Consider the following 21,673-nt stretch of genomic DNA (forward strand, 5'->3'; position numbering starts at 1 on the left):
ACAGTACTCCCGGGAGTGTGTTTATGCCGCATATACATTGAGAGTGAGGTGATACAAGTAAAGATGACACAGCGTTACTTTATAGCTGCAGCGTGGGGCGAAGCTAACATGAGCTGCAGGTCACAACATAACGTGACAGAAACAACACAAACTTACCTGGTAGATCTACGGCACAAGACAAGGGTATCTGGTCGAAAAACGTAGAATATAAAACATATAAAAAAACGCGCATGAAGCCTAAAACACCATTGAAAAGACCATAACATATAAAAGTACAGTTCAACAGAGGTACAGCACTATTCAAATCGCGCTCCACGGGTCAATGTAAATGGATCACTCCGCGAAGGCTAACCCAGTAACGTTTACCAAATACGTAACTTGCATATATTTCACTAACATGTCACGCGTAATTCGATTTTTTCCCACAAACGTCGTAATCATTGATGGATAATGCCACGCAAAGCATATTTTCAAAACACAGACGTGATCCTTTTGGGGACTAAGTTCCGTTTTGTTATTCGACGGAAGCGTACCGGAACTTGTTTAATATGAATGCGCCAATGGAAAAGCCAGATTGATGTCACGTGACAGCTACGCGCATTCGCAGTGGCAAGATGCAATTTGGGGCGACTTTTGACAACAAACCACTGCCATGACTACAACGAAGGAGTTATTTATTCATTGGGAGAAGGAGAAGAAAAAGAAGAAAAAGAAGAATTTGATTTTTTAATTTACAGGTGTTTATAAACCTAACATTTAAACTAAATTGTGTGAGTTCTAGGACTCCATCACTATGCTTGTCTTTATATGACGATGGACTTTTTGTCTTCACTTCCTCCTCTGACCCTGAGCTTTCTTCCCTCTGTACCTAAGCCTCTTTGACTCTCTTGGCACTTCTTTTCTTGCCCTTAGAACCTTTAGGAGAGACGTTGGTTTTCCTTTTCAGAGGAGTACTGGGGAGGACCTGATCTTCCCCCATCTCCTCTGCTCCATCTGCTGCCTGCTGCCCAGCGCCCTCGATGTCCACCTCCACATGTCCACTTGATGGACCCTCAGCTCCTCCGCTCTGTCCGTCAGCTCTGCCGTTCTGTCCAGTTGTCTCTTTAGCAGCTCCGGTGCTCTGTCTGTCTGTGTGTGTGTGCGTCGGTCTGGGGCGGCGTTGATGCTGCCGCGGAGGGCGTCGGTTCAGCCGGGGGGTCGATGGTTCGGCGGCCAGCGCCTCGACCGGGGCTTCCGCTCCGGCGGTGGCCGTAGCCTCTGCTCCGCCGGCGGCCGGCGCTTCCGCTCCGGCGGCGCCTGGAGCCACAGCCTGTCGGCCCTCCCCCGCTCCCCCCGGGCACGATCGCACCTGGTGCCCCTCTCTTCCACACCCGAAACACTTCATGCCGTCAGTAGTAACATGAACGATGTAAAAAAAGTTTTCGATTTTAAACCTGAAAGCCAGGTTGAGCTCCTCGCGGTTGTCGTTCAGAGTCATGATAACTTGTCTCCTGAATGAGACAACGTGCCTCAACCAGGGGGACCTGCAGCCGAGGCGGATCATTCTGACGAGGGAGTGGGAGCTGTCCGTGTCGGCTTAGCTCCTTCTCCAGAGCCTCGTTGCTCAGGAACGGGGGGGACGTTTGAATTTACCACTCTTTTAGCGGGGTTAGTTAGAGCCAGGACGGGAGTGAAGACTCCGTGAATCTCCACCCCGTGACCCACCACCTGGTCCACCTTCTCCACGCTCTCTAGGAAGATCACCACCGCGTTGTTCATGTGTGAGGCGGACTTCACGCTTTCGTAACCCACCAGTGCCCCCACCGCTAAACTACAGTCCTCCACCGCGCAACCAACAACGGGACACAGCTTGACGCCGTGCCGGCGTGTCAGCTTGTCGAACCCCGCAGTCATGCTAGCTAGCCCCGCTTGCTAGCAGACGCCCCAAAAACACACAAAGCCCCAAACCACCAACAAACTAAAGTGAAACAAAGAACAAACACACTGAGAAAAAAACACCATTAACATACAGAAAGACAGGTATAAGACAACTTTCTCACGCTCTTTCTTCCACTCACTCACTCACTCCTCTCAGCAGAAGAAGAAGAAGACTTCGACTTCTTTATTGGTATTAAGAATGAACAGAATTAATATCTCTAACAGCACAACAGACAATGTAGACATAGACCTATAGAGTTTGATTAGTAGGCTTAAATGGGACTACATGAACGCAGTTTCCATTTGCATTGATATTTACATCCTTTATCAATGAAATCGAAATTAAAATTTGTAAATTAATATGAAACAAACATTGATCCATGGCCAAGATGTATACAATATAAAGAAAACAAAACCAATGATTTAGATGCTTTTGAGCAAACCTTTGTGCCAAGCCATTCAGCTGGGCTCCCTTGCTCCCTCCACTGTTTCAGGGCCCCATCTGCTTCTGGCTGTCCTGAAAACAAACAGCTGGAGCTCAACTGCAAGCATCAGACTGTTTGTTCACAGCTGACAACATAATCAAAACTAAAACTCCCAATCTGTCAGCCAAGCAGGTAACTCAGCACCTCACAGAGCTTTGTTCCAGGTGGAGGGTGTTTGGAACAACAGATACCCTCACTGATTGCTCATTGATTTCAGTTTAAAGGCACATATTAGGGATGTCGTGTTTGATCAGGAGGGCAGGGATACAGTAGCACTTTCTTTGCCCCTGTTTTAAGGGTGATGTGGTAAGTAGGCAATGGCGTCAACTCGGCTGGAGATCAAGCAAGCACACACACACACACTGAAAAGCAAAGAGAAATGCTAATGAAACTAGTAATACAAATAATTGCCTCTTAACAGAAACTGAGACCTAATTAAGACTGTTCAATACATCATAGAACATACTGTGCAATTAAATGTAATCCAATTCATCAGTCCTCCAATAAACACCTTTGAAGTTCTGAATATTCACATTAAGTTGTTGTATAGGTGTTGATTCAGCTTTGAGGCTTTATTATGTCATGATAATATTAATTCCCTCTCATACATTTGAATGACAGTGGACAGAATATCAGACACATGGCTCAGTGTCACCCAGCCCAGTGCCAGCCCAACACCAGCACCACAAACTCTGGCCTTAAATGTACCACAGAGCCACGTAAACTCCTCTGATGCTGTCAAAACTGCTGGAGAATCTATTATTTATTACAGTGCTGTTGCAACGGATTGCGTAAGATTGCACAGGTGGATTTAATACATTGGTATCTCAGTATTTTGCAGACTAAACAGGTGGGCAAACTGTGCTCCAATGTTTTGAAAGCTCAGGAAACCTTACGCACACTCGCACTCTCTCACAAATGCACACGATTCCACTTCCTCCTGTGAGTTTTCCATGGCTTGCAGCCCAGCTGAGTACATGAGCTCAGATGTATCCGTTAGCCTTTGGGACTGTCTACGGCACGAAGCACGTGGCTACATCTGTGCAGGTGGGTGTCCGCTTGGCTTTTGCTGAGTGTATTGCACAGGCTGAGGGTGGAACAGCTTCTCACATTAGGAGAGAACAGGAGAAAAGAAAAATCAATACATGACGGACTGTGAGAGATAAAACAATGATGAGGAGTTTGGGAGTGTGAACCGTAACAGCTTGATATTAGAGTTATACTTTTGGGTAATTTATCACAAAGTTATACATGTGGAACATCTGAAGTATGGTGGACAAATGGTAGATAATTATTTTTTGATTTTCCATAGTTTTGCTGTAACTGCCAAAATTGAGTGGGCATGGCTTGTTCTTCAAAAAGGGCTGCATCTCATCATTAATGAATCAGTCGACTGTAACCAAAAATGGAAACGTGACCTTCCTACTTAAGCACAAAAGCATTAATCTACCTGATGGTGGACAACTCAACCTTGGTGGAGGTATGTGTTTTGGCTCCTCCTCCTAGTTCTTCTAGTTGTAAAGGTTTCTGTATGTGGCGTGTTTCCATGTGATTGTCATTATTAAATGCTGCAAATCAGTCAATTACAGAAATAATTCCAAATGAAACCACAAACAACTGCAGTATATCTCTACTTTTATTTGTGTATTATACACATATAAAAAATAAGGACATATGTACAATGATAATAAATATCAACATGTTTGTACAAGCGAAATAAGTTACTTAACATACTTTAAAAACAAACAAAAAAGATCAGTAACAGACGAGCAAAAAAAATGAGCAAAATAAAATCTGGGTGGTGATTCTACAATAATACAATAAAACAGCAGAGAAACCTTTCGTAAGAGAATTTGTCATCGCAAACAAACGCGTAAGAATGGAGCAGATGCAGAATAAATGCACATTAAGTACATCACACATGCATTTTTTCAAGCTTTAGACATGTAGTTCTTAAAAAATCTTCATTTTTTTTGTTTTTTTTGCAACATGTTTAGTAAAGGCAAATCCTAATTGTTTAAAGAAAATGTATTAGGACAAAACCAAGTACCAGTGTAAAGATCTCATGTTGTTCCGGAGTACTGAAGCAGGACTATTAACACTGAAGTGGAAACTTTCTATCAGGCTTCTGCTTGTTACGTATATTTGGTATTTGGGAGGCTGTCGGATTAAATTATATCTTAAAGTTTTGGTACGTCTGCAGCCTTTCGTAAAGTGAAGAAGGGGGGAGGGGGTCAGAAATTGTTTCCAGCAAATCACAACAGACATGTAAACAAGGAAGCAGGAAGTCCATCAGCCTCAAGCTCTTTTGAGTGTGTGTGTGTGTGTGTGTATGTTGTGCTCGAGCGGGACAATTTAGCTGAAGCGACAATATGTGTCAGCTCGCGGATGCAAAGTGGACGGACCGCTGAGACTTAAATATCGATTTGGAATTAAATTAAATTAGGTTTTTCAAAAAAAAGCAAAAAAAAAAGCAACTGCAGTCTACTTTGGCTTATCCAAAAGGTGAAGAAGAGGCACAGAAACGTAAACATGTGGAGATGCAGCCATGGATTCCTGTACAACTCTTGAATCATGAAATCAGATATTTTCTTTTTTTTTTTTTGAGTGTGTCAATAAATGTGTCTGTAAAAGTTCAGAAATGACCGATCGAGATGATGCACGACAGGGACGATCAGACCAAACATGTACAGTTCACTTGCAGAGGATCATGCAACGCTGCGGTGGAGGGCTGATGGCGGATCGTTTCCATATCCTACATCTCCTCCCTCGCTGCTCTGTACACAGTCTGGGAAGTCCAGCACGGTTCTGTGTTCCTCACCCGACAAGACTCAAAAAACAGAACGCCGACCCTGATGGACAAACAAGACACAGGTTAGATACAGAAAATGACTGGAAAGTGAAGCACAATCTGTCCATTACACAAGGGATCTAAGCTAAGCCGCCATCACATATATGACAAGTACATTATCTGGTCTGTTGCTCCATGCAAACACTTGAGAGTACACTGCAGTATGTACGTATGTGAATCCACTGATGTAATGTTTGGCTGGATACAAATATGTTCACCATTGCCTCAGAGTGTTTTCCTCTGACCTTCGGCCCTGAAACAGAGAAGATGTGGTGATTACTGTCATTACAGTGTGACATGAGTCTTATTTGAGAATCCAGATGATAGGTTGAGCTGTTATTGTGCAGCGCATCACTTCTGTGTTTGAAGAAATGGCAACTTTGATCCATGGAGGTCCATCTAAAAGGTGTACGGACCAATTACTGGCAAAATGGAACGCCTCCTTAAGCAATGTCTCTTTAAACGCCACGACGCAGTGTATTCTCAAGCGTTACCTTGGAGCAACATTTGCATCGTCTGGTCACACAGAAACAACTGGAGCTTTACGTCTTTGTTTACATCTATGTGGCACAATACCTTTCATGTCTTCACGGCTCCTCTTTTGTCCCGGAGCCATCGGTTTGACAACAGGGCGGCAATCAGTCAGTCTGTCGGTTCATTCCTCCACCAACACTGTGTGTGAGTGTGTGTGTTTTACAGTGCACATTCTCTAACATGTCCACAGTAGCCCCAGGTAAGTTTCTGGGTGTCGGTAGAAGGGCGAGTTTGCACAGGATTTAAGGGGTTTGCCACACACACACACACACATTTTAGTCCAGGATGGTTGGCATTCAAAGAGCTGTGTGTGTGTGTGGGCAGGAGTTTCCTTCTTGGCAGTGCAAGCTACCACCCTCACCAAACACATCCTACATAAAGCACTTATTGAGACATCCACAGCGGTGGCAACAGTGAGGGTTCAACTACATTCTCTCTGCCTAATGCCTTCATGTCCACTTCAATTTGGGATTAAGTGTGCAGCCTCTCGGAACTGAATGCAAACAACATTTTCTTTTCTGAGGAGACGAATAACTGTCCAAATGGGCTCAAGCAAAATAAATATGGTACACACTGCGGCTCTAATAAATGTGGACTGGAGTGCACTTGTAAGATATTGGATGTGAAGGTGCGTTTGAAGGTCACGGTGCAGGTCCTGGTGAGGAATGCATTGTCATTCACAGAGGGAAGCCGTTCCTGGTCACAACGCCAACACTGCGGCAAGTCCACCACACGTAGAAAAAGAACAGCTAGAAATGTGTTAATTTAAACCGACCGTCACAACAAATTAAAAGGGAGCGAGTCCAGGACTTAATCTGGGGTAAAATACAACATGGAAAAAAATACAAATTGAGCAGAGAAAGTCTTGAGAGATTGTCCTTCATTCAGGAACCAAACTGGATCCATCGCTCAGTTCACTTCATTTCCCATTTCATTTCCTCTCTCTTTGTCTCTTTGTCTCTTTGTCTCTCTCTCTCTTTCTCTCTCTCTCTCTCTCTCCTCTCTGTTCTGTCCCACACAGAGCTCCTGCTATGGGGACGTGATTGTCGTCTTGCTTTGAGATTAATTAAAGTCGTTTTATTCCGCTCTCACACTCTTGACTCACAAATACAAAAAGGGGAAGATGCGCTTCCAGGTTTAAGTGCAGTAAGCTGGAAAAAGTCTCAATGGAGCCGAGGGACCATGAGTCAATCCAATATTTCCAGTCATTTGCCGCTCGTCGACAGTTTCAGCCCGGTGGCTGAAACATCACGCTCGGTCCAACCAACATGACAACCAGATGTGCCCTTCAGATACGACGCTGTGTGTTTGATTTCCATGCTTGAGGTGTTCTGAGCGTTCGGTTTGCATCTTTTAAATACACAATGTACACACGTGGCAATTGCACAGTGGAAGCAGAAAAAGTCACAACCATGACTGCATGGTGCCCAGAACACAATAATTACAGGAGTTCATGTTGGCGAACACGGTGTATGAGTGTGTATATTTAACATGCTGTGTGTGCTATAAATGTGTACAGAGTCACAGAGTGAGCCAAACAGGCATTGGCAGAGCAAGAGAGAGCTTAGGGCATTGACAGCGTGTCACTGAAAGAGCGAGAGAGCAGGCGTTCCTCCAGAGGAGGGAGGTAGGTCGGTTGTTCTGTTTTTCCAACTCGGGGCATGAAGACTGAGAAGCGGATGCCTAGACAGACGACTCCTCTGGGTTGGCGTCGGGCAGAACGCTCCTCTGTTGCAAGGTACGTCTCAGCTCCTCCTTGAAGGGGCTTGAGTAGTCGTTCCCGCCCACGCCCACACCCACACCCACACCCACGCCTCCGCCTACACCCACGCCGAGCCCGCCCAGCCCGCCCAGCCCGCCGCCTCCAGCACCAGCCCCGCTAGCCCTCTCCTCCCCTGCTGTGCTCAGGTTGAGGCGGATGTAGCCATTGCTACCAGAGCCTCGGATGTTGGTGAGGCTGAGACGGCTGGGGGAGTGAATGGGCTGGCTGGGAATGGTGCTGGGTGACGCCGTGCTGCTCAAACTGCTGGGCCCCAAGGCGTGGCCGGGAACGATCTTCAGTGAGCCATCCGAGTAGTAGTAGTTGGCGCCCGTCTCCCAGAAGCGATCCTCGTCGCTGGGCATCTTGCTGGGCACGAAGGTGGGTGGCTCCTTAGGAAGGGTGATGGGGTAGACCAGGGTGCTCTCTAGGGGCTTCATGTCGGTCCCCTTTCCAAGTGCCAGCTTCAGCCTCCGCCGGAGGTAAAGAGCTGCCACCAGGAGCAGCAGACAGGCTGCTCCAAGGGTGATGACCAACACCCAGAAGAGCCCCATGCTGCTGTCTGGGGCTCGGGCCTCCATAAACACCGGCGCACTGGCAACGACGGCCACCTGGTATCGCTCCGTCTGAAACTTCACACCCTGCTCCTCAGAGTAGCAGATGTAGCGGCCAGCTTGCATCTGGCCCGTGTCGGGGACGACCAGTGCTTTGAGGGTCCGGTCAAACCGCGGCCCTCCGGCGTCGGGGTCACCTAGCTGGAGCTCGCGATCATTGACAACCCAGCAGGGCTGGGCCAGGTTGGAGACCAGCTGGCAAGGCAGCACCATATCTGATCCCACGACCACGGTCACATTACGGAGACGTGAGTGCTCTGCAGAGGAGCAGGAGAGGGAGAGAGGGAGGGAAGACAGGCATGAGGGTGAGACACAATGAGTCACATTCATATTCTGCACCAGCAAACTCGCTTCTATTTAATTCAATTCATGCAGCTCAGTTTAAATGCAGTCAGACAGTCCAGTATTCCACCTCCCGCTCTCCTGCTCCTTCTTATTGACTGGACCCTGCACTGACAGCCCATTCCCAGCAGAGGCCACCCCCGAGGCGTGGCCTTGCACTCACCGGGGCTTGGGATGGAGACGGGCTTATCAATCTTGGCTTTTCCCCGGCTGAACCGCTCAAGCATGAGGTCTTGCGACAGAGAGGAGGTGGATCTGGCAGGATAGATCACAGTGCAGAGATGAAGATTAATAACACTCTCTCGCTAGAACTTTTGGAGACATTTCCACAGCAAACGCGGCAGAGAGCAGCGGCTCAGTGAGGGAGGGAGAGCAGTAAGAATAAATGAACATTTATCAAAATGCAAAATTGATTTAGTATGTACAACAGAAATTACAACATAAAGTTTGCATGTATATTTAAAGCGACATGTGGGCCCTTTATAAACAGCCGGATATGTTTGTGTTGGTCACTTTGATATGTTCTAGTTCTGATATGTACGTAGTTTCTTCTCCATGTAGACCAGAGGCGTCACTCTCAGTGTGTTTACATGCATTCAATACTCTGCGTAGTTGCACTGTGATTTAAGTGCAAAACTGAGATTAGGCCGTATACAGGCACTGTTAGGTGAAGTTTAATGGCAGCATGAGGAGAGTCCTCCCATTCAAGGATCGTATAATAATAAGTTATAGAGTTGAGTTAGAGTTTAAAGTGCATGTAAACATACTGACAGGACTTCAGGGAATCGTTCTCTTAAACTCAGCAAACAGAATTGCGTCAGTATGGCTGTTTTATCGTTGTGTTTATAGTCTAAACACTTTCCCACACTGAGAAGGACGTCATTCAGGAGCATCTCCCCTTGAAGAACGTCAGCTTTGTTCCGTCTGTGTTCTGTCCGGAATGCTCACCCGCGATGGAGGTCGATGCGGACGCAGGCCCGACCCTCGCTGTCCCAGGCGCAATAGGGGTCCCGGGCCAGCAGACAGTCTGGCTGAGACTGATAGCGGCTGCAGTTGGCCAAGGGCAGCTGGAGAACCTCCGAGCGAGAGCCGATGTACAAATACTTCTAAAATGAGAGAGGAGAGAAAAGCGAGTGAAGGTTGGGGACAAAGAACAGATCCCAGCCATCGTTCAGAGACACAAACCAGAGTGAGATGAAAAACAAGAAGAGAGATAAACAGAGGAAGAGGGGGAGTGACTCAGTTAGGGGTTAGAGGAGATAATGGGATAATCGCTCTCGATTACAATAACATCCACCCTCCCTCGCCCCTTCCTAAAATCCAATCTGGGTTGCGCTCTTTTCGTGAAAGCTGTTGCGGCGCAGCTAAGCCAGCATTAACGAGATAAGCGGCGGCAACGCCCGGTCACAAACCACATCAGTCTGCAGACATGCCAGCGTGGTGCTGCAGTGACGCGACCAGAGGCTCACTGCACAAGCCGCCGAGACTCTGACAACAACGGAGGCAGAGGTTCAATTGAAGGATTGTAATAGCTGTTATTGCACAGAGGGGTTTTCGGGGCTATCTGCCCGTGAGTGGATGCGAGGCGGCTGGATGGATGGATGGCTTCTAAGCATCAAGCAAAAGGGGCATTAAAAGAACATCAGAAGACAAACTGTTATCGCTGAATACAGATGAAAATAGTGATGCAACTGACAAGAAATCTTCAAGAGAAGCTCAGAAGTCGCCTGTGTCTTTCGAGTGATGAGATCGTTTGCGGTACACAACACGCTGCTGCAACAGTCTGCGTGAAAAGCTACTGGCGTGGCTTTGATTTCCTCCAACTCTGTCAAGGAACTCTGCTTTCCCTCTGCTTTCCCTTCAGACAGGCCCCAGCTTGCTGCATGTGAGGGAAACTTTCAGGGCAAATAAGACGTCTCACAAGGCTCAGAAGGCCACCATGAGACAGGCTCTTTTAGGCCGCGGGTACACTTGGCAAGAAATAGAACTTGACTGGCAAAAACATGTCATACAAGACTGGAGAGGCAGCGTGGGAAAGGGAACATTTGTCTCCTCTGCTTCTGATACCTGCCCCCTGGTCATGATCGGTACAAATACAGGCCAAACGTCTGTCTTTAGTCAGGCTGGGCCAAGGGGAGGACCTCAGAAGTAGAAATGACTCAAGACAGTGAAGGACTGGAGTGTTCTAGGACGCGTTCATCAGAATGCTCCTCTCCTTTGATCTCTTTTGAAGCATAATGAGGACTTTAAGTTTCATCTCATCTATCAAAGAGGCAGAGGAGAGGAAACACTAGAGGACACTACGTACATGAGTGGATCTGTGATCCGTATGAGGGCGGAGACAGCCTGGAATTTCAAACTCACATCATCAAAAGAAGATGAAGAGGAATCGCTTCCACTTCAATTTACTGAATTACGTTTGATCATTTCACATGTCATTAACACACAAACTTATCCAGAGAGATTAATAGGACGTCGATATGCAGCATCTGCTTCGTTACTTTTAAAGTGGATGTGAAGATGGCAGATCCCTCCAGGAAGTGGAAGTACGGCACGAGTGTGTGTGCAAGTGTGTATGAGTGTTACCTTGGAGTGAGAGATGGTGAGGCTGTCGACCGGCTGGGTTGCTTCGAACAGCTGGATCTCCTCGATCACGTGAGCTTCAGAGCCCAGGACCACCACCCTCTGCAGCCAGCCCTCCGCTGCAGGAGGAAGAGGAGGATGAGTCAGCTCATCTTCACTCAAACTTTCAGCTCAAGTTCACTTCAGTGCAAACACTTTATTCGTGCCTTCACGGCAATTTCACGGCATTAAAAAAACCCATAATTTTAAAGCTGCAGCGCTTCTGGCCAACAATCTGGAAAACGCAGAGTAAACAAACACCTTCATTTAAAAATCACTGCTATGATAGATAGATAGATAATATATATATAAGTCTATTAGAAGATACTTATTCACACCTGTGATATGTTCAGTAGAATGCTTTTATGCACAAGCATATTTTTATTTTATGTATTAATATCATTTATATTTATTCTGCTATGGTTTGTTGATATTTAACATTACTTGTATATTTGTACCAACATAATGACTCTTTATTCCATATTCGAATTTGATTTAATTCATAAGACTTGGACCTTTAAAGACCTAGAGTTCCTGTTTTCCTTTCATCTATTACATACCCATGGTGCACACACACACACACACACACACACACAGAAGTAGCAAGCAGCAGGCATATCATCACACTCGCCTCTTGTAGCGTCAGGGACCAGAGTCAACTAATCCCTCACTCCTGTCTACTGAAAAGGTTTCCTCTCTTAATCTCCCTCTCTTTCTGTCTTTCTCTCTCTCTGTCTCTCTCCCTTTCTCTGTCTCTTTCCCTCTCTGTCTCTGTCTCTCCCTCTCCCTCCCTCTCCCCCTCCTTCCACTTGCTCAGCCGTCGCTCTGCTGCAGCTAATAGCTAATCAAGCCCCACAGCCCATTTGGCAGCGTGTCCGTATGTCTGCCAGGGGCCCTGTTGAGTTTGTTCTATGAAGCTCGACATGTGGGGATGACTGCACTTGGCTCGACATCACTGTGAGTATCTGTGTGTGTGTGTGTGTGTGTTACTTGTGTGACCATACATGTGTCGTGATTGGCCTCGGTGGTTGCCAGCAGAGAAGCCCTGAGTCTGCTGTTGTCACGGCGCCCTGTCAGTCTCCGTGCTGCTGCAGTGATCTGAATGTTGATGCACTCTCGGCACCTTCACAAGACGGATCGCATCCCGCACGCGCCGCCGTCACATTGGTATTAGCCAGGATTAAGGCTGTGGGAGGTCTGACTGATTTAACAGTGTGTGTGAGTGTGTGTGTGTGTGTGTGTACATATGGGCCCGGTGGCCACTGAGAGGAGCGTTATTAATTAAGTCGTGCAAAGGCAGGCGTCTCTTCTGATGCCTGAGCGCAGATCTAAGCATGCAAATCAGCTCCTTAATTGAAACCCAGCTGAAGACCGTCCAGATGGCGTGCTGTTCGCTGCCATCCCGCCTAATGCCAGTACCTGTCGCCGTCTCCTGCCACTGCCTGAAACTCTCATCTCCTCGCAGCAAATAATCCACGCAGGCTTTGCGAACACACACACACGCACGCACACAGACACACACACAGCTGGACCCCCCCCCCCCCCCCCGCTAGCTTTACCTGAAAGCTGCAAAAGTTATTACCGTCAAACTTTTTCACCATCTGACTGATTCTTTATCTTTTAGATGATTACTTCATTACAGTACTTCAGAATTTTTTAGGGTTTATCTGCAATTTATTTATATATATACGTATTTATATTGTCAGATTCCATCACATTACTCCTCCATCACATCTCTGGACCAAAATATATACTTTTGTTTTGCTCCTGCTTTGTTTGTTTTGGCTGAAAAATTCATTCTAGTAGCAAAGGTAACAGCGATGTTTGTTGTGGAGAGTCCAGACTGTGGAGGGACCAGAGCAAAAAGATCAATTCTTGAATCATCACGCTGATGAAAAATCTATGCATAAAACATTTGGGTGCAGGCTTTAACTGCCTCAAAATGTAGCATGACGTTCAATTGACGAGCAAAAAACCACAACAAAATATATCACCACAAGGAATCGCAATACTTAAACAACACAGCGATACACAGTATAGTGAATATAGCGGGTTGTGAGGTTGTGAGGTTGTGAGGTTCTGAATCTATCACTAGATTTATGTGCATAACATGGGGGCGTATGGATGAAGGCTTGTGTGATATTATATGAGATCTATTTTAATGTCAATAATTCAAAACGAACCCTGTGACCTTTGTGAAGCTCATGTTGTTGTAGGAGTTCATCTCCTTCACATGAGGCGTACCTGTGCCGATGAAGAGCATGTTGTACGCCCGCTGGTCCAACGCGTTGACCCGGTCCACCGCTAGCCGGGTGAAGTTGACTCCCTTGGTGAGCAGCAGAGGGCGAGCCAGAGCCTTGTCGTCCATCAGCGGGTGCTTCTTGGCAAAGTTGAGCGTGGCGTCGGGCAGCTGCAGGGAGTTGTTGTAGCCGCTCTCCCTGTCCGAGTTGGTGATACACTGCGGTGAGGAAGAAGAAGAAGAAGAAGAAGTGGAAGAAGAAAAAGGGATGAGAGAGGAGAGAGAGATAGAGATGGAAGTGGGAAGAGAGGAGGAGGAAGAAGAGGACAGCCATTAGATGCAGCTGGGACAGGTTGGCATGGCTTTTTTGGCAGAGAGATGGCTACCCCCCTTCGTCCCTCCCTCCCTCCGTCTTTTTCTCTTTCACGCCTCCCTCCCTCTGGCTCTCACCTCCGCTCCCTATTATGCCCCTTCCTCTCCTCTCCTTCCCCTCCTTGGATCATTACGCTCTCAGATCTCCCTATGGTGCCAGCTTTCCCCTCCCTCTTCATCCCTCCATCCCTCCTCTGCCCACTCCTTTCTCCTTATGTGATGCTGCCGTGGATCAAATGAATGTCGAGCAAGAATGTGTCTATGATCTACTACTTATCTTCCCACCCCAAACGACATTCCTTTACTTCTCAAACTGCCGATACAACCTTTCCAAGCTCCCCAAAGTCTCCCCAGAGTCTCACCGATCCAGGCCGTGGGACAGGGACGGCGCCGGTGTAGCGTCCCCACCTCTGGGACGTCTCCCTGTACTCCTTGTAGAACCCTTCAAACACCTTCTTGACGTCACCGATCTGGTACTGGCACACCGCAGACACGTCCACGTCGCCCCTGGAAGGTGGCAGCGAGAACGCAAATTACAGACGAGCAGACGCGAAAACTGAAACGTGACAACTGAGCTGCAAAAAGATGAGTTTGTTGAGTCCAACATTGTACTGTGATGCACACAAATATCAAAAATATGAGATGTTACAAGCAAATAAAATAAATATATGGCCTATATTATTAATTCTACTGTATTAAATATGTCAATTCTTTTTTGTTTCAGCGGTGAAGCAAATTGATGAACTACTGGTGATAAACTTCCTCCACTGGTCACATTTTACACGTGGAATGATAAATGATTAACTGTGAAATGGGAAAAACAATTAAAGCTGCAGGTGGTGTGTGTGTGTGTGTGTGTGTGTGTGGGGGGGGGTTTCTTATTTTTTATGACCTAATTTCCGTCCCTAAGTGAAGCTGAAATTGGTTATTGACTGAAGACAAAATACTAATTTAATCACACTAACAATCTTCATTTCACCGTCAGGTTTGATTCACATGCGTTTACTTTGAAATCTAAAGCAGCAGATTGTGGAGTGGGTGGAATCTTTTCCCATCTCCTTTTTCCTTTACTGTCTCCTCTAAAACGTTTGCAGTGCTTAAATGTGTAAAAACACATCGGCCCACCTCTCGGCTGTCTTACTGCAGCGCCGCTGGGCACACTGAAGGAAAACATGATGCAACCGCCTGCTCACAAGCCTTGGATTTGTTGGGTGTGTGACAACCAGGTGATGTGGACATGTAACAATCAAGGACAAGGTGTGTGTGCGTGCTTGTGTTACAATTCTATAGGTGCCGACAGATCTATGGACTCAAACCTTTACGTCTCCACACTTTGTTCACACTGTTCTAAAGCTGCAATGTTTCTATGATGTAAGAGTTGTGAATGGACAGTTTCCAAACTCCTGGTGTTTTGGTTCTAATTTGTTGGCTCCTTCCTCCTGTTCTTAAATGCACTGTGAAAATCTCACTTTGGGTTTTTTCTGACACCTGTGAAGAGGAAAGACAACATCACATCTCTGAGGTGCTATGTGGTGCTTTCAGCGGGTCGTGGGCTTCAGGGCGCTAACGTCGGAGCCAGTGACAGCGCCGGCGTCTCAGGAAGTTACAAAGCTGCTCAGTGCCGTCAGATTACAGCTCAAAGCTCCGACTCGTCATTTACATAACGTCCAATTATCTCAATGTTATCTTCTCAAAGCCAGAGGGGCTTTCAGGAATCCCCACTGAGCCACACAGTGAGACGCCATCCTGCTCTCCTTCACCACCACTAGAAACAAAGCGTGAACTTCAAAGTTGTCTCACTTTGTGATATGATATCTTATTGTGAAATACAAAAGAGCGCCATCAAGCAGCATGGCCTTAGGACAGAGAGCCTCCAACTCTCCTTCCAACCTCCTCCCCTCTCTCAAATGCCTGAGCTCATACCAACCTCATTAGTGTACAACTCCAAGAAAGATGAAAGAGCTCATTGAAATGCTAAAAATAGCATCATAAAAGTATTTGTCCCTGGTGTTATCACCCTTACAGAGTAATTATCAAACTTTTTCGCAAATTAACCCCTAAAATTGCTTTTCTCCATCGTTACTGCCGGTGAAAAATGTCAGACAGCCTTATTTTCCTGGAGATAGACGCTTCCCCACCCAGTTTGTTTTCCGTAATAATTCTCACAAATTCGCATGAGAGGTAATTTACTGTCAGGCTAATGTAACCACCGGCATGATGAATTACTGCCCCCTGGAAGAAATAAAGCAGTAAAGTAATAATATTCCTATTAAAATGCAAATGAGTAATATATATATATAATTTGCTCGGACTAATCAGTCACACACCGTCTGGCTCCACAGCTAACGACTGATATGTTTGATTTAAGATCAACATATTCTCTCTGTTCTGTGCAGAAAACTGTTTTAGAAATCTCTGAGACAACATTTATGGTTAGGTATTCACGTGAACTTGATCCAGTGTGGATACAACTGAAAAAAGAATATCTATTAATGCATGTGAAGATTGGAGTTTTAATATTCATATTTCATTTTTATCGCAATCTCATTAATAAAGGATCAGTGCTGCTGCTCCACAGCCATAGAGATGATGAATTAATATATATGAATTACTACAATAAAAATGACAATATGGGGGGAATTCAAAATGTGCCACAAAAGTTTTACAAAAGTCAATAATTAAGTATTTTGCATGAACTATTACTGACTGAGCGTGTCTAAGTTCAAATAAAGGGCTCCAAAAGTTTTTGCAAAATTATAACGAAACATTTCATCGAACAAAGAACACAGTCAGATGCGTCACTGACCGGTCGAACTGGGGAGATGTGTCAGCAAGGTGAGATCAGAAAAGCAGAAGAAAACACCACAACACAGAACGTGCTGAGAGCAAGAGAGAGAACACCAGCTCGCCCACGGACGTGATGAAGAGCTCCTCCTGTCACTCACCACTGTGCGTGGAAGATGCCGTAGAAGGTGGTGCCCCTCCAGTCCTGCCCCGGCAGCGTGAACACCGCCCTCAGATTGTTGAAGGCCACGTGGCGCTCCGGCAGGGAACACACCAGACGCGCCTTCTGGAACGTGGTCCACTTCTTCTGCAGGGTCCTGGTGCCTCCCAGATCACCCTGAGACAGAGAGAGAAGCAAATATGAACTCTTAAGAGGAGGAACGGATGCCATTTGTTCAGTAATGTGTCCGTCTCATTTGTGCCTCTATGTGTGTTCAGTTCCTCCGTAAGATGTATCGGCGTCATGGTGGGAAAGCCTCTCAAACAGCATTTGGACAACAGGATGTGAAAACCCACCAGACTGATGATGATAATAACACGCAATTATACAATAAAAAGCGTATTTATACTGACGTGCAGCCCTTAAAGAGAGGCACATCTGCCGGGCATTTCTCATCCTTACTGTCCTCGGTGAGAGTCGAAGCTGTAAAAAGGAATTTAAAATATGCAAATGCTCATATTACAGCACCGAGATCCAGATTGTGTTCTTGCTGCAACAGCAATATCAACTGGATGCACTGAATTATTCATGGCTCTAGTACGCGTCGGCTCAATACGGCCAGACCCCCTCACCCGCCGCACCCCGCCGCCTCCGCTCGCGCATACTAAGGTCCGTCCAGAAAAGCAGTTAGTGCCAAGTGACGCGGCAACAAAGTCAGTCGAATCGAGTCGAGTCAAGTCAATCAAATGGCCAATCTGCAGCTGCCGATGAACCCAGAGAGAACATGACAGGAATTCAGAATCAGGTTGTTTCAAATTACTTTAACTCACGGAATGAAACTTTAGCAGGACTAGTTTCGGTACCGTAACTATACTTGAACCAGACAACTGAGTTGCTGTCTGATTACGGGAGTTACATGACGTCTTTTTACAAGACATTTTTGCATGACCACTCGAAATATGGCATTAGCAAAAATGTGAGATGTGTATTGAGTCCTCTCAGTGTGAATGTGTGAATGTGCTGGTGACGTCAGATGTTGCGTCACCTTGCAGACTCGGGCAACTCGGGCCACCGTCAGCTCCGTGTCGCACTCCAGCTCCAGCACTCGCTCGCTGAAGAAGAAGTAGATCTTGTCGTCGTCTCCGTCCTTGCTGCCGCCGCTCTCCCTCACCAGGGCCGAACCCACAAAGTCTGGCTCTGCAAATAGCGTGGACAAGAGACGGACGTGTGTCACCACTGAACAAACACACACACAGAAGAACAGACACACAGAGGGACAAAGAAACCCACAGAGGGACAAACAGACAGAGGGACACACAGAGAGACACACAGACAGAATAACAGAGGGACAGAGAGACAGACGCAGAGTACCAGACAGACAGACATAGGGACAGAGAGACACACACAGCGACAGACAGGCAGACAGGCAGACACACAGAGGGACAGGAAGACACTCTCTCCTTCTCACTGTCCTCCAATAATTTCATAGCCAATGTTAGCATCCCATTTATGTGTTTCTCTCTCTCCTCATCGTCTCACAGGTCCTTATTAGGGCGTGACAGTCATGGCTTTGACGCAAACTTTTATGCACCATTTGATGGAAGAAATAAGTCCAATTCTTTAACTCTGCTGCTTCATATGTCCCCATACGTTTGTTCTCTTCTGCATAAAAGCCTTTGGAAGCAGCAGGACACTAAACTCATCTAATATAAATAAGCATATAAATGAGTTACAAAGCGATGAAATGCTGATGTCCCCACGGTAACCATAAAGTTGTGCATGCCTCCGCCACCCCCTCCCCCCCCTATCTGCTTGTCACGCTCCTAATGTCTCTTCCTCCATCAGCAACGTTGCTTCCTGCTGAGTTCTCCCCCTCCTCCTCCTCCTCATCTTCCTCCTCTCTCTCTCCCTCTTATCTCAACCTGATAACGATCCCTCGCTCCATTTCCACCCTTTTCTGCGTCGGCGCTTCATTTCCTGTCGCTCTCTCTTGGTCATCGCCGTGTTTCTTTCTCTTTTGTTAATCAAACTTGGTGACAGGACCCCCCCCCCCCACGTTATCAGCCTCTATAGTGATCTATTCAATTTGCTGACGTGTTTAATTTGTCAACTTTGCTGCTGCTGTCAGTGAAAAATCTTCAACCGAAGCTGAGGCTCAATGTTTCATTTAAATTCTTTTAAACTCTTTATGAAGACGTTTTACTTTATCCTTATTACTTGTCTTTGATCAATTAATTTCAATGGCTGCGGAATAACAGAGCGGCAACCAGAGTGTTCAGTGCTGATTCACAGAGCAACGCTGCTACAAACTAGCCATCCCTTCTTGTTGCTACTCGTGTGTCAAGTTTTCTACTATAAAGCGAGAAGACGTCAACATCAACAACAGGCTGCTGCTAAATAGCTAGCTGGTAGGTTGGACTCTGCTGCCATTGTGGTCTTAGCTCTGCAATTGCTAGGCAGAATAAAAACAATGGGATATTTTTTTCAGTGAAAACTTCTAATAAGTAATAAATCCCTTTAAAGTAAATGTTCATTTACAAGCCGTGAACTCAGAATTCCAGATGCAGTTGACCCGTTACGAGGAATATGTGACCTTGGAGCAGTTTGCTCCGGGAGAAAAATGGCTACCACCACTTCTGTTATCTCTCCTGCTAGCGCTTCCTCTTACCGTTGAGCCAGGCAGGCAGGTATTCGCTCTTCATGCTGTAGTGCTGCAGGCCCAGGTTCCTCAGGATGACCGGCTCTGTGCCCAGGAAGTTGTTGAGCGTGGCAGAGTACAGCTCCTTATCTGCACCGACAACAACAACTTGAGTTTAGTTCTGGCTCAAACAGACTCATCAGGTCATCGGCTCTTTAAATGGAGCAGCAGAACGACACAAACAAGCAGGCAGGAGGTAGGAAGAGCGTGGAAAGGAAAAGGAACAACAGGAAGTGGATGTACGTTAGCGGTTGCGAGATGCGTTTGTGTTCGGACTGTCAGAATTCCTTTAAAGGGGACAACTCGCCTGAGCTGCAGAACCACCGTGCACACTGAGTGACAACACCACTACACACTACTGCTCACCACAAAAGGCCTGCTTCCATGTTTGCTGTACATTTACATACACACAATACTCACAATATAGTATTTGTGCGATTAAAGGCAAATGTGATGAAGGAATCAATGAATATATGAGGTGTATTTCTCTTTAAGAACCTGGGATGCTGCAGCTTATCCGTGTTTATGATCCCTGCTGATCTTCACAGGTTTGTCTCCAGCATCACAAACACAGAGGATGAACTGATTATCACCGTGGCTCTGATCTTCCCTCACTGCAGATAAGATGGAGCAGCCGGATCCAGCTGAGAGCGTTAAAATTCAGCAGGCCAACCCCTCCTCGCCTACTGAGCTGACGCAGGACAGACGGGCTGCTGTGAAAGCTGCACAAGGCTTTAATTGGACATAAAGAGGCGTCCAAAAGCAGCCTAAACTATGGTCCGTCGTAAACAACATGTCCTAAACGTAAAGACATCAGGATTCTGTGAGTTTCTCGCCAAGATTCAAAACCAGGATAGCAGATGAGCCACTAAGGCTAAGAGGGAAACACACTGCTTTACTCTGTATGCAGATTTCTGGAGACCAGTAGTGATAAACCTAGAACTTTCATAACCTAGATTATTCCGTAGCTCTTGATTTGGCAGGCAAACACTAAAACTGAAAACACAACCCAAACAAAAAACAAATCCCACAATTCCTGCGATTCCTTTCCTGCTTTGTTTACATTGTTTACATTTTACATTTGTTTACATTGTAGTGAATGAAAACATATAGAATCCATGCAGATCTGAGTATATGACCACACAAAAACTGATACCTACCCACTATCAGGCCGGTGTGGCCCTTTGCAGGGTCGTATGGACATTTTCCTTTTCCATCTTCCAGATCAGCACTGTTCAAATTGAAAAAGTCTGCGTTCTGCCCACACACACACACACACACACACACACGCACGCAGAGAAAGAGGGAAGCAGGTGGTCAGTGGTCTGTATGTATTATGAAGCTCATAACACAGCTGCAAGCTTTGCCCGTCTGTTACAAGGACTGTAGCTCCAACCTGCCCAGGCTGTCCGGTTACATCACAGTCACACACACACACACACACACACACACACACACACACACACAGACACACACACACACACACACTGACTAACGCAGCGTGAGATACCTTTTCCATTGCATTTATTTTTGTCACCATGGTCTTCGCCTCAGGTCAGATTCAAGTAGCAGATATCTTGACACCTGTCAGCTCAGGCTAGATGTGACTCGCTGTCTGGACACACAAACACACGCAAACACACACTCGTCCTTACCACATAGGTGCACTTTGGCTGGAAGGCGTAGGTTCCGCAGGTGTAGAGGTGTGATTGGTTGTAGCTCTGGAGGAAGCGGACGTAGTTGAAGCACTCAGTCTGTGAAAGAGAAACAAACATATTGGTGTCTCGTCTCTGCTTTGTTCTCAGATTTGACGTATTACATTATTTGAGATTCCACAAGATTTTCCGTAATGCTCTGCTTTGACGTGAATCCCCTTGAATCCCCATTTATCCAGAACGCCTCCACCTTGATCTGTGTTAGATTATGTAACTGTTGGCTGATCCTTTTTTTTAATCAAACTTCGGGAACTGAAGTCATTTTCCAATTTTACTTAATGCTTTACTTAATTTGGCTTCCATTTGTCATCTAAAAAGCTTGCACTTTTAAAGAAACTATTCACTATCCAGGACGACTCATTTAGGCTCACGGACATAGAAATGGTGCTATTTGCCTCTATATAATGTTTGATTTGAAAAAAGTAGAAGGATGAATCTTTTAAACGTTGTAAAAATATCCACACAATAAAGTCTAAAAGAAACAATTAATCACTCAAAGATTTCCAATGCAACACTTTGTAAAATAACTTCTCTGAAGACAATTTGTGATTCTGGAAATTCACAAAAAAAATGTTCTACTT

At 46.1% G+C, this 21,673-nt stretch overlaps 1 protein-coding gene across 2 annotated transcripts in view; it reads right to left on the reverse strand.

Annotated features, from left to right (window-relative positions):
* Positions 1–4,020: 4,020 nt before the first annotated feature.
* Positions 4,021–21,673, reverse strand: part of sema4c (sema domain, immunoglobulin domain (Ig), transmembrane domain (TM) and short cytoplasmic domain, (semaphorin) 4C) — a 74,706-nt gene continuing 57,053 nt past the window's right edge. For both annotated transcript variants that reach the window (XM_076151047.1, XM_076151046.1), the window contains 12 exons: positions 21,033–21,131; positions 20,538–20,634; positions 19,348–19,467; positions 17,725–17,876; positions 16,681–16,856; positions 14,098–14,242; positions 13,369–13,582; positions 11,089–11,204; positions 9,451–9,608; positions 8,666–8,757; positions 5,830–8,417; positions 4,021–5,254 (listed from right to left, as the gene is read on the reverse strand). In XM_076151047.1, coding sequence (XP_076007162.1) covers positions 7,471–8,417; positions 8,666–8,757; positions 9,451–9,608; positions 11,089–11,204; positions 13,369–13,582; positions 14,098–14,242; positions 16,681–16,856; positions 17,725–17,876; positions 19,348–19,467; positions 20,538–20,634; positions 21,033–21,131 — 2,316 coding nt within the window. In that variant the 3' untranslated portion in view covers positions 4,021–5,254; positions 5,830–7,470. The remainder of the gene's footprint in view (positions 5,255–5,829; positions 8,418–8,665; positions 8,758–9,450; positions 9,609–11,088; positions 11,205–13,368; positions 13,583–14,097; positions 14,243–16,680; positions 16,857–17,724; positions 17,877–19,347; positions 19,468–20,537; positions 20,635–21,032; positions 21,132–21,673) is intronic.

This window comes from Genypterus blacodes, unplaced genomic scaffold (genome assembly GCF_046128005.1).
Source record: "Genypterus blacodes isolate CSIRO-AG114 ecotype Tasmania unplaced genomic scaffold, CSIRO-AGI_Gbla_v1 ptg000053l_1, whole genome shotgun sequence".
Lineage (NCBI taxonomy): Eukaryota > Metazoa > Chordata > Actinopteri > Ophidiiformes > Ophidiidae > Genypterus > Genypterus blacodes.